This window comes from Triticum dicoccoides, chromosome 6B, assembly GCF_002162155.2.
Source record: "Triticum dicoccoides isolate Atlit2015 ecotype Zavitan chromosome 6B, WEW_v2.0, whole genome shotgun sequence".
Classification (NCBI taxonomy): Eukaryota; Viridiplantae; Streptophyta; class Magnoliopsida; order Poales; family Poaceae; genus Triticum; species Triticum dicoccoides.
The window spans coordinates 563,857,031-563,869,483 of record NC_041391.1 but is presented as its reverse complement, the minus strand read 5'-3'; the positions used below and the strand labels follow the sequence as shown (position 1 = coordinate 563,869,483).

At 45.7% G+C, this 12,453-nt stretch overlaps 2 protein-coding genes across 3 annotated transcripts; one reads left to right on the top strand and one right to left on the bottom strand.

Moving 5' to 3' along the window:
* Positions 1-5,298: 5,298 nt before the first annotated feature.
* On the top strand, positions 5,299-6,187 carry LOC119323001 (protein NOI4-like). 2 transcript variants are annotated; one of them, XM_037596556.1, is made up of 3 exons: positions 5,299-5,419; positions 5,579-5,791; positions 5,868-6,187. In XM_037596556.1, exons 1-3 carry the CDS (start codon positions 5,414-5,416, stop codon positions 5,910-5,912), a joined length of 264 nt encoding a protein of 87 aa, XP_037452453.1. In that variant the 5' UTR covers positions 5,299-5,413; the 3' UTR covers positions 5,913-6,187. The 2 variants fall into 2 exon arrangements, with proteins under 2 accessions (XP_037452453.1, XP_037452452.1); XM_037596555.1 differs by having other exon boundaries at positions 5,567-5,791.
* A 245-nt stretch (positions 6,188-6,432) lies between these two features.
* LOC119323000 (cellulose synthase-like protein E2) lies at positions 6,433-11,021 on the bottom strand. The gene is made up of 8 exons (XM_037596554.1): positions 10,651-11,021; positions 9,649-9,970; positions 9,330-9,470; positions 8,348-8,479; positions 8,036-8,248; positions 7,705-7,923; positions 7,187-7,534; positions 6,433-7,094 (listed from the first exon to the last, which is right to left on the bottom strand). The coding sequence occupies exons 1-8, from the start codon at positions 10,941-10,943 to the stop codon at positions 6,552-6,554; spliced, it is 2,211 nt and encodes a 736-aa protein (XP_037452451.1). The 5' UTR covers positions 10,944-11,021; the 3' UTR covers positions 6,433-6,551.
* Positions 11,022-12,453: the final 1,432 nt, after the last annotated feature.

Genomic DNA, 12,453 nt, shown 5'->3' with positions numbered 1-12,453 from the left:
TGGAGGTAGTGATATTAGAGTCATGCTAGTTGAGGTGATTATGAAAAATACTTGTGTTAAGGGTTGTGATTCCCGTAGCATGCACATATGGTGAACCGCTTTGTGATGAAGTTGGAGCACAATTTTATTTATTGATTGTCTTCCTTATGAGTGGCGGTCGGGGACAAGCGATGGTCTTTTCCTACCAATCTATCCCCCTAGGAGCATGCGCATAGTACTTTGTTTTTGATGACTTCTAGATTTTTGCAATAAGTACATGAGTTCTTTTGACTAATGTTGAGTCCATGGAGTATACGCACCTCACCCTTCCACCATTGCTAGCTTCTCTTGTGCCGCGCAACTTTCGCCGGTAGCATACACCCACCATATACCTTCCTCAAAACAGCCACCATACCTACCTATCATGGCATTTCCATAGCCATTCCGAGATATATTGCCATGCAACTTTCCACCGTTCCATTCATATGACACGCATTAGTTTTGTCATATTGCTTTTTGCATGATCATGTAGTTGACATTGTATTTGTAGCAAGGCCACCTTCATAATTTTCATACATGTCACTCTTGATTCATTACATATCCCGATACACCGCCGGAGGCATTCATATAGAGTCATACCTTGTTCTAGCTTTGAGTTGTAAATCCATAAAAGTGTGATGATCTTCATTATTAGAGCATTGTCCTCGTGAGGAAAGGATGATGAAGGCTATGATTCCCCCACAAGTCGGGATGAGACTTTGGACTTTACAAAAAGAAAAAAAATGAGAAAAGAAAAAAAAAATAAGAAAGGACAAAAAGAAAAAAAGGGGAAAGGCCAAAGAAAAAAAGAAAAATAAAAAATAAAATGAGAGAAAAAGAGAGAAGGGGCAATGTTACTATCCTTTTACCACACTTGTGCTTCAGAGTAGCACCATGTTCTTCATAGAGAGAGTCTCATATGCTTTCACTTTCATATACTAGTGGGAATTTTCATTATAGAACTTGGCTTGTATATTCCAATGATGGGCTTCCTCAAAAGTGCCCTAGGTCTTCGTGAGCAAGTAAGTTGGATGCACACCCACTTCGTTTCTTTTGTTGAGCTTTCATATATTTATAGCTCTAGTGCATCCGTTGCATGGCAATCCCTACTCACTAACATTGATATCTATTAATGGGCATCTCCATAGCCCGTTGATACGCCTAGTTGATGTGAGACTATCTTCTCCTTTTTGTCTTCTCCACAACCACCATTCTATTCCACATATAGTGCTATGTCCATGGCTCACACTCATGTATTGCGTGAAAGTTGAAAGAGTTTGAGATTACTAAAGTATGAAACAATTGCTTGGCTTGTCATCGGGGTTGTGCATGATTAAATACTTTATGTGATGAAGATAGAGCAACAGCCAGACTATATGATTTTGTAGGGATAACTTTCTTTGGCCATGTTATTTTGAGAAGACATGATTACTTTGATTAGTATGCTTGAAGTGTTACTATTTCTTATGTCAATATGAACTTTTATCTTGAATCATTTGGATCTGAACATTCATGCCAAAATAAAGAGAAATTACATTGAGAATCATGTTAGGTAGCATTCCACATCAAAAATTCTATTTTTATCATTTACCTACTCGAGGACGAGCAGGAATTAAGCTTGGGGATGCTTGATACGTCTCCAATGTATCTATAATTTTTGATTGTTCCATGCTATTATATTACCTATTTTGAATGATTATGGGCTTTATTATACACTTTTATATTACTTTTGGGATTAACCTATTAACCGGAGGCCCAGCCCATATTGTTGTTTTATTGCCTGTTTCAGTATTTCAAAGAAAAGGAATATCAAACGGAGTCCAAACGGAATGAAACCTTCGGCATCGTGATTTTTTGGAAGAATATCATCCTAGAGGCTTGGAGATCAAGTCAGAAGACCCTCGAGGAGCGCAGAAGATAGGGGGCGCCCCCCCCCCTACAGGGCACGGCCCCCTGTCTCGTGGACCCCTCGAGCAGCTCCCGACTGACTTCTCTCGCCTATATATTCCCTCGTACCCTAAAAACATCGAATATCAAGATAGATCGGGAGTTCCACCGCCGCAAGCCTCTGTAGCCACCAAAAACCTCTCGGGAGCCCGTTCCGGCACCCTGCCGGAGGGGGAACCCATCACCGGTGGCCATCTTCATCATCCCGGCGCTATCCATGACGAGGAGGGAGTAGTTCACCCTCGGGGCTGAGGGTATGTACCAGTAGCTATGTGTTTGATCTCTCTCTCTCTCTCGTGTTCCCTCTATGGCACGATCTTGATGTATCCCGAGCTTTGCTATTGTAGTTGGATCTTATGATGTTTCTCCCCCTCTACTCTCTTGTGATGAATTGAGTTTCCCCTTTGAAGTTATCTTATCGGATTGAGTATTTTATGAGAACACTTGATGTATGTCTTGCCATGCTTATTTGTGGTGACAATGGGATATCATGTGCCTCTTGATGTATATTTTGGTGACCAACTTGCGGGTTGTGCCCATGAACCTATGCATAGGGGTTGGCACACGTTCTTGACTCTCCGGTAGAAACTTTGGGGCACTCTTTGAAGTACTTTTGTGTTGGTTGGATGAATTTGAGATTGTGTGATGCATATCGTATAATCATGCCCACGGATACTTGAGGTGACAATGGAGTATCTAGGTGACATTAGGGTTTTGGTTGATTTGTGTCTTAAGGTGTTATTCTAGTACGAACTCTTTAATAGATCGACCCGAAAGAATAATTTTGAGGTGGTTTCGTACCCTACCATAATCTCTACGTTTGTTCTCCGCTATTAGTTGCTTTGAAGTGACTCTTTGTTGCATGTTGAGGGCTTGTTATATGATCTATCTATGTTATTATTGTTAAGAGAACTTGCACTAGTGAAAGTATGAACCCTAGGCCTTGTTTCCTATCATTGCAATACCGTTTACGCTCACTTTTACCATTAGTTACCTTGCTGTTTTTATTATTTCAGATTACAAAAACCTTTATCTACTATCTATTTTGCACTTGTATCATCATCTCTTCGCCGAACTAGTGCACCTATACAATTTACCATTGTATTGGGTGTGTTGGGGACACAAGAGACTCTTTGTTATTTGGTTGCAGGGTTGCTTGAGAGATACCATCTTCATCCTACGCCTCCTACGGATTGATAAACCTTAGGTCATCCACTTGAGGGAAATTTGCTACTGTCCTACAAACATGTGCACTTGCAGGCCCAACAACGTCTACAAGAAGAAGGTTGTGTAGTAGACATCAATAGGTTAGTCCCAAAAATAATATATAAGTGTATAATAAAGCCCGTAAACATCCAAAACAGATGATAAAATAGCATGAATGCTTCATAAATTATAGATACTTTGGAGACGTATCAATTGTCTTCACGCTGAGTTCGCCATCAAGGACTTGGGTCCTTTGCACTACTTCCTCGGTGTTGAGGTGGTGCGCTGTCCGGATGGCTTCTTTCTTCATCAGCGGAAGTACGCTCATGAGCTCCTGGATCGTGCTGGCATGCTTAACTGCAAGCCCGCCGCTACGCCTGTTGATACAAAGGCCAAGCTCTCCTCCTTGGATGGTTCTCCCGCTTCGGATGCTGCATTCTAACGGTTCATCGTTGGTGCTCTCCAGTACCTCACTCTGACTCGACCGGAGATTCAGTACGCCGTACAACAGGTGTGTCTTCATATGCATGCCCCTCGGGATGTTCACCAGGCCGATGTCAAGCGGATTCTTCGCTACGTCTACGACACTATGTAGCTCGGCATCACGCTCTACGCCTCCGCTGACACCGCCCTCACCACCTATACCGATGCAGACTGGACGGGCTGCCCTGACACTCGTCGCTCCACCTCGGGCTATTGTGTCTTCCTTGGACCATCACTCATATCATGGTTGTCCAAGCGGCAGCCTACGGTCTCTCGCTCCAGTGCTGAGGTTGAGTATCGTGCGGTGGCCAGCATCGTCGCCGAGTGTTCGTGGCTTCGCCAGTTGCTCCAGGAGCTCTCTTGTCCTGTGGATCGTGCTACGGTGGTCTACTGCGACAACGTCTCGGCTGTCTTTCTCTCCGCCAACCCGGTACATCATCGTCGGACCAAGCATATTGAGTTAGATATCCACTTTGTTCGGGAACAGGTGGCCCTTGGCCATATTCGTGTTCTACACGTCCCTATTTCCCAACAATTTGTCGATATCATGACCAAGGGCTTGCCTACGGCGTCATTTTAGGAGTTCCGGTCCAGTCTTTGCGTCAGACGCAGTGCCGCTTCGACTAGGGGGGGTGAGTATATATGTTGTGCATATCTGTATATTGGGCCCACCTCCTAGTTCCTTGTATAGTTGAGACCATGGCCCACCTCTTGTACATCATATATACGTGCCTTTGCACATGAGCAATACATCATGCAATTCACATATTCTACAGTTCCTGCGTTGAGGACCTTCTCCTCGAGCGGTGATGGTGAGCCATCGCAGCTGCAGCGGATGGGTGCCGGGCGCCTCCTCATGGCGCTCACCATGGCGGTGGCAGCGCTCGTGGAAATGAAGCGGCTCAACAGCGCGGCGCGTGGGGAAGAGATGAGCATCTCCTCATGACAGATTTCTCTTTTTTGTTTCTTGATGTATGTTTCGAATTTTGATCTGAATTTTTTAGGGGTTATCTTAATATGTGCTGTGAACATGCGTGATTTTTTTCATATTTTTTCGCAATGTTTAAATTTAAATTCCGGCCGCAAGGCACACGGTAACATGCAAACGTGCATGCCACCTGATCTCTGTCCCATCTCGTGATCGCTCGCGCAAAGCTTCAAGATTCCATTACATATATAGATTACATTGTACAATATATCGCCAATTGGCGATGGGTGAACAGTAACTAGCTAGTAGCCTAGTAGCCAGGTACATATATACACGAGACACAGTGGGAAGAAAATGTAGGATATCACTTCTCTTTTTCTTTTCATGGCCGTAGTGTAATCCTATATTCCTATGGCAGGAACAATTTTTTGAATTTTTTTGGTGCCCTTTCTTGGATTGTAGTAGAAAGATTACAAGATGACAGTATGAATGTGTGCTTCTCTTGTATTTCATCCGAAACCAGGTTCCAGTGACGTTAATTTGCATTTAACATGCGGCGCAAGGCCGGCCACGAGGACCCTAGGCCGTTTTGCTGCCTCCGAAACCAGAGCCTCCGTGTTAAAAAAAGGTAGCCAACGTCCCACGCAGAGCATGCATGAGATTAGCGGGTATAAGTGCCGTTGCGATCTTCTCCTCCTGCTATATTTGACCGCCTTCCCTCTCATCCCGGGGGAAATTTTGCCCCGAAGCGCTTCATATCCATTCAAGGGGGCAAAATTTTCTCTCGCGTCTACCGCTCAAGGGCACCGCGCCACCCCGTCAAGGCAAAACATGTCGGTGAGTTGATAAAGATCCTGCGTGAATTTACGTCTATGGATTCGTCCATCTCTGGTTCATCTTGTTTGCACTGCCTTGATTGATCATATATGGATCTTCTTTTAATGTCGTCGCAAACAAATAATGTGATGATGCATTTGAAACAAGAAAATGGATCAGACGGAGGCTGGCCGCACAATCCCCAAGTTCGGCGCCTGGGACGTGAACAACCCGGCCTCCGCCGACGGGTTCACGGTCATCTTCAGCAAGGCCAGGGATGATAAGAAGGCCCCCGTCAACGTGCACAAGGCCAGCAAGTCCGCCGACGGCAAGGACGCCAGGCCCGACTCCAAGATGAACCAATCCTACAGCAACTCCAGGCCCAACACTTCGGTACTTCTTCTTCTTCTTCTTCTTCTTCTTCCTCCTCTCTCTCAAGAGATTCATTCATTCCCATCTGATATTGCAGAAGAAATGGTTCTGCTGCGTGTCGCCGAGCCCCACGCAGCCTTGAGCCAGGAGGAGGAGGATGATGAAGAGGCGGGGATCGGGCGGAGTGTCGCGCGAATGCGAATGCGATGGGATGGAGGAGAGGGGAGTGTCAATGCCGCTGCTTCGTTTATAAACAAACGTACTACTATCGCACATACACAAACACTTTGCCACTTCGGGGATGAGATGAGATGAGACGATGTTGATGTAACTATGCGACGGTCGTACGTGGCCCTGTCGCCAGGCGTGATGTATGGCTTCCGCGTAAGAAAGAAACTTGCTCATACCATGCGGATACATCTTTCAGATGTTCTCAGCCTCAAGGTGCGTGCGTAAACTGGCTCACCTCATGTTCAGGCTGCTTGCACGACCCCATCCTGCCTGCCACCGGCAGCTTCAAGCCGAGATGCCCCGTTCGATGTGGAACCTGCCCTGCGCAACTACCAGATGACAGGGCTAAGCTATATGCAAAAATGATGATGCATCACTAGCTGTTAATCGTACGGGTGTAGAGAATACCGCATCACTGTCGCAGCTGTCCAATAACATTGGAAGTTCAGAGCCGTGTAAATAGATTGTTTCAAAATGTTACTCATAGCAAGGCTCAAACCCAAACATTCCACATTCATGTCTGTCCATCGTTGTCACGCCGAATTCATTTCTAGATAGCCTGTAGGCAGAGCGACGACACAAAGCAAAGGGAAACGAGGGTGACGAAATAAGGCAGGCTTCCGCTGTCCCTGCGGATGAAGAGGGCCTCGTAGACCGGGGCATTGATGACCACTATGGCCACACAGAGGACAGCCTGCAGAAACAAAGGTCCCAACCCTGCCGCGCCTTCACGCAACACAACTCTGCCCAGCCCGAGCACCAAGCACACCAAGTTGAACAGCGCGATCGTGGTGATGATAACAAACATACCCGAGATGGGCCCGAACTCCATCTTACCCTTCTTGTACCTCTCCAGAGCCTGCGACTCGTCCACCTTCACCGTCAGCTCGAATCCGGACTCGGAGACACCCAGCATTCCACCAATCGTGTCGATGGCCGCCAGGAGGTAGGAGGTGGTCCTTCTCATAAGCCACATCCTTTGTGCATTCCACCACTCCACTGCAGTGTCACCACATTGCAGCGACTCCATTAGGCTCCAGGAGTATGAAGCTGCCACGACGTATATGAATGGAATGCACCAAGGGCTGGTTATCTGAATGAGTTGCACATGCAAGTATCGTGTCAGAACCAACTGCGGTGTGTAAAAATGAGCTTGGCAACATACTGTAGAATGTTAATCATTACCTCAGGGAAAACAGAGACGCCACTGAGGAAGCAAAGTGAAGGGATGATGACATAGTAAAAGGTGGGGAAGCTGTTCAGGGCCCAGAAGCCACAGACCGAGTAACCCATTTGAAGACCCAGCTTGATCTTACCATGGCCTAATAAAAAGGGACTGTAATTGGAGAGGGATATTTGGAGGAACCCTTCTGACCATCTCTTGTGCTGAACCAGGATCTGGCCTAGTGAGGTAGGAGCCATGCCTAAGAAGCCCTTTCTAGCCGGGTTGTAGTACACTGATCTCCACCCGCGGCATTGGATTTGCAATCCTGTGATGACATCCTCCAGTGGGCACCCATATCTAACTCCTTTCTGCAATTCAGAAACACAAACGCGTCAATATGTGATCTGTATAACTGTACACACATAGAAGGAAGAACATCCTGCAGGCATTGCTGAAGGATTGTCTGTATATATTAATTAAAGAGAAATGGATCGATGAAAATGTTCATATTCAGGTTTGTAGAAAGGGATAAAGAGACCTCAATGCCCCACGGGGTGTTATGCTCATACGTGCATGTCACAAGTGACTTGGACGTTTCTTCCAGCTCATCTGCATTTTCTGCTATCCCCACTCCTCTAGCCCAATCTTCCTTGTAATCTTTACTATATATTTGTCCAGAGAGGATCTCCCTGCGATGGAAGCATCCAGTGCCATAGTAACACATTCCACCCCATCCATCCAAGCAAGTGTTATCCAACTGAACATCAAGTCAATGAAACAACAAACCAGATTAGTCTTAATTACAGCTTCGGACATAGATGTGTCCTTCGTCGAAATTTTAGGAGGTGCTATATTATCTTTCGATTGACCTCATTGACAACGTTGATGGGATTGCCATAGATGTCATTGTGCACCACATTGTCAAAATTCTGAGGGTACTGCACAAAACCGATATCTTGACCTTGCTCTTCATCTAGGAAGAAGCACAATGCATCTCTAATGGACTCAGAGTTGTTGGAGTACATATCACAATCAACATTCAGAATGACTGGGCTGCTGCTTATCACCGAAGATACCCTTATCTGCACAATTGACCTTATTAAGGTATATAAACACAATGAAGGTTGATTCTAAATGGTAATTCTAGAAAATCATTGACTATACCAAGAGAGGACACCTACCAAAGCATTTAATGATCCAGCTTTGAAGTGATGTTGTTCCTGAGGTCTCTTCTCGCGTGCCATATACACAAGTTTTGGCAATGCATTTCCATCTACATCAACTGCCTTCCGTTTGTTCCTATCAATTAGAATCTAGCAATGGAGAACCATTTGATTAGATGGGATCACCAAAATTATGCAGACAAGAAAGATAAATTCTCCTCCCTCCGTCCTACATTAGTGTCAAAAAACGTCCTACATTATGGGACGGAGGGAGTAGTATTCTATTACAGTTTTCTGTGAAGGTAGATTCTTCACTGGATGAATATCAACCATGTCAGGCTCGTCTTACATCAGGTTGAATTACATTCAGCCAAACAAGCACCTATGCTTTTATTTTAACTACCTGAATTCACTATCAATTGCATGGTTGCATAGTAAAAAACTAAACAACAATTGTATTTTTTACACCAACATGATGCTTAAACTTTTATAATTGTAATAACTGCTCTATTGTACACTGATTAATTTGCACCGCTATACTACGGAGCCACTAAAATAAGCGGTGTATATCTTTTTCTTTTTCCTCTGACTACTGTGGGATTTCTAGCTTCTCAGAGCGAACATGGAAGCTCCTTTTAGAATAGTTTTAATAGTGAGACAGATTGCCTAGAATTATTCTACATAGGTACTACTCCCTCCGTCCCAAAGTAAATGTCTCAACTTTGTATTAACTTTTGTACAAAGTTGTACCAGAGTTGAGACACTTATTTTGGAAAGGAGGGAGTACTTGATAAACATAAAAACATACTTATTTTTTCCACAACACTTCAATTCACCAACACTCTTATATGTTAGCTTTTATAACCAATTCACCAGCTTTCTATTAGCTACACGAGTTGGTTTTCACACTTTCATAGTTATCATATTATTTTAAATTTCAAAATCAATTACCATGCACTTCATCTAGTAGTCAGACTCTGACCAAACTACCATTTTTTACCTGGACTATCGAAGGGTGATCTCCAGAAGTTATCGTCTCATTCCATACAGAGAAGCCTCTGTGGTTGCATTCTGGAACCTCGGGAATCTTGCCTGAATGTACTACCGAGTTCACGCGATCTGTCAGATCCTTGTACAACTCCTGCAATTCACAAAAGAGGGGGAAAACAATGTGTTGGTTTCACAGTCTTACACGGAAAAATGGAAGGCCAGCAGGCCCTAACACCAGTAAATATTGTATCAGGCTGCATCAGAACATCATTTCTTTTGAGATAAGCTAAATTGCATCATGATAGATGCAGAACAAGGTTGTGATCTACCTTCATGCGGAGCAATTCTTGAGGGCTACAAGCATCATGAGGGGTAGCTCCTTCGGCAAAGTAGGCCGCTGGTGACCTGGGCTCCACCTTGTAATTTTTGCAAAATGGAATCCAGTGCTTTGCAAACTCAGATGCCTCATGAAGAGCATAGAATGTTACAGCGGAACCAGCATCATCAGACAAATAGATGTTTAGCTTCTCTGGCGGATAGTCATAAGCCATAACAGACAGAACCGTGGAGATGACAAGCATGGGTGGTTCAAGAGCTGGGTCCGCTGTACACACAAATATGTCCACACCGGGGAGCTGGTCATCATCATATCTGTTTGTGGCCAGTACTTTAACAAGTCATTCACCACAGACATAGATAATACAGTCGAACTAGTTGTGTTCATATGACGTTATGCAGATATCACACTATCTGAACCAAGTAACTAGCCATGAATGTGCAGCATTACAATATCCATGGAGGTCCTGGATGGAGCATTACAGCATCTGATTTGGTAGTAGCCGTGACTCCTAGCTGAAATATATCTATGTAAATGAATCATATTCTAGCATGGGTGCAATGTTTCAATTGTATCCACAACTCTGGAACCATATTCTAGTATGGGTGTGACGTTTCAACTGTATCCATAACTCTGAGTAGGCATGACAAAGGGTATCTACTTCAGGCTTCAGCCCAGCTGAAAAAGAATTTAGTAATTTGGTCTAGCTGTGCAAAATATCTGGAATGCAACAGAAAACGGGGGATGTGCTAACAACACTGCTGCAGTCATACAATGCAATGCAAGGTTTGTTCTCGAGTCTCGATGTCACATTGTTTCAGCAGTAAGCCTTCACGGATCACAGATGCAAGTTGCTGGACTTGGCGTGATCCACAGGCAAGCCCCTGAACTGATATTCTCGTGGGAGTTCTACTTGTCCAACTAGCCATTTCGTCGAACACTCTCTGCTCTACGAGAGAGAAGGAAAAAAGCGCAGCGCAGATCAGGCACTCACCTCTCCGAGAGGCGGTCCTTGAAGGTGGTGCGGCGGACCGGGTTCCAGCGCACGGAGAGGGTGAGGAGCCAGTAGAGGCCGAACAAGAGCTCGGCCACGAGCAGCCCGAGCCCCGCCCGCCACCCCAGGCTGCTGTCGCCCCTCTCCGGGATGTGGGTGGCTCTGTAGAACCATATGAGGAGGATCCCCGCGAAGATGGTGCCCGCGTACAGCCGGTACGCCAGCACCCGCTTCGGCTTCTCCGTCGCGAACAGCGGTGGGCGGCCGCCGCCGGAGACGCTGCTCCCGGCCATCCTCCCTGCCTGCTAGTGCAAGCGAGCGAGAACGCAGGTGTGGAGCGTGACGGGTAGGCCTGGGTCCCTGGGTCAGAGGTGCAGGGGCCGGGTATATAGCGGATGGTCAACGAGCCTCCCCGTTGGAGCCGCCTCTGTGTTGGAGAACTTTGACCTCTTGTCAGTCCTCTGCCTAGTAGACACATCGCTGTAGCTTAGCCGCCACCTTCCGCATTTATTTTTTCGAGAAAACTTTCAATCTATTCATATTCAATCATGACAGTACAATGAACACTAAAAAAAATTACATCTAAATTCGTAGACCACCTAGCGACGACTACAAATACTGAAGCGAACCGAAGGCGCGTGTCAGGACCCCGACTCGATGTCACATCGATCTAGCTGGTAACACCCCATATCACTTTGCGGCCTCACGCACGGTATCCCCACGGGTGTCGTCTTACCTTTTCCCGGGACCGTTTGCGCCTTTTGGCTCACGTATATGATAGTGTCGCTAGCATCCATATGATAAAGAGCCCGGGCTGACATGACTAGTCGTAAACCCAAAGTGGCACAGACCTAGAGGGACAGGCATCCATGACCCAGCTTCGAACGTGTCGGTCATCAGCAAGTGGGTCCGGGCTGTAGCACTGGGCTAGCAGGACTCCGGTAAACCGGGCTGTAGCGGGCTAACAGGACTCCGGTACTCACAGCGTGACATTTCCCCGAAGGAACAGACACAGGAACGAAGAAGGACACATGCCGGCCAGCCTAAGTGTTCCAGAGCAGTAGCAAGCTACCATGGCTCAGCGGTAACACTAGGAGACATTTCCCGGTAAGAGAGGCTACTAAAGATAAACAACTAGATAGTCAGATCCCACACATACCAAGCATTTCAATCATACACACAATATGCTCGATATGTGCAAATACAACGAAGCATCACAACATGACTCTATGACACAAGTACTTTATTTAAGGCTCAGTGAGCCATACATAACATACACAAAGGTACGGGTCTCACGACCCAACATACAAGTCATACAAACCAGCAGCGGAAGTAACTTGTCTGAGTACAGACAACTAGTAAAATAAAAGAGGCTTGGAAAGCCTAGCTATACTACGTGGTCCTTCACAAGCTCAGGGTCACCACCTGGGTCTTTAGCCTACTCGTTGATGTCAACGTCTACATAGAACCCATCAGAAGGGGTTGCAGCGTCTTCTGTAAAAATGTAGATTATAGCAACATGAGTACAAAGGTACTCAGCAAGACTTACATCAGATCCTACATACATGCTTAGTATCAAGAAGGGTTGGTGGAGTTATTGCAGCAAGCCAGCTTTGACTCTTGGCTAAACTATCCTACGATACTCCAACTTGAAATGGTTTTGCGCACACGAGTCCACTACTCACCACTTCAATACACTACCGAGGATCCACCTCCGTCTTCCTACGGAAGAGCCATCCTCGGCACTCACACTTATCTTGAGGCTTTTAACAGTTTCCATTTACTTGTCTATGAACTGTATAG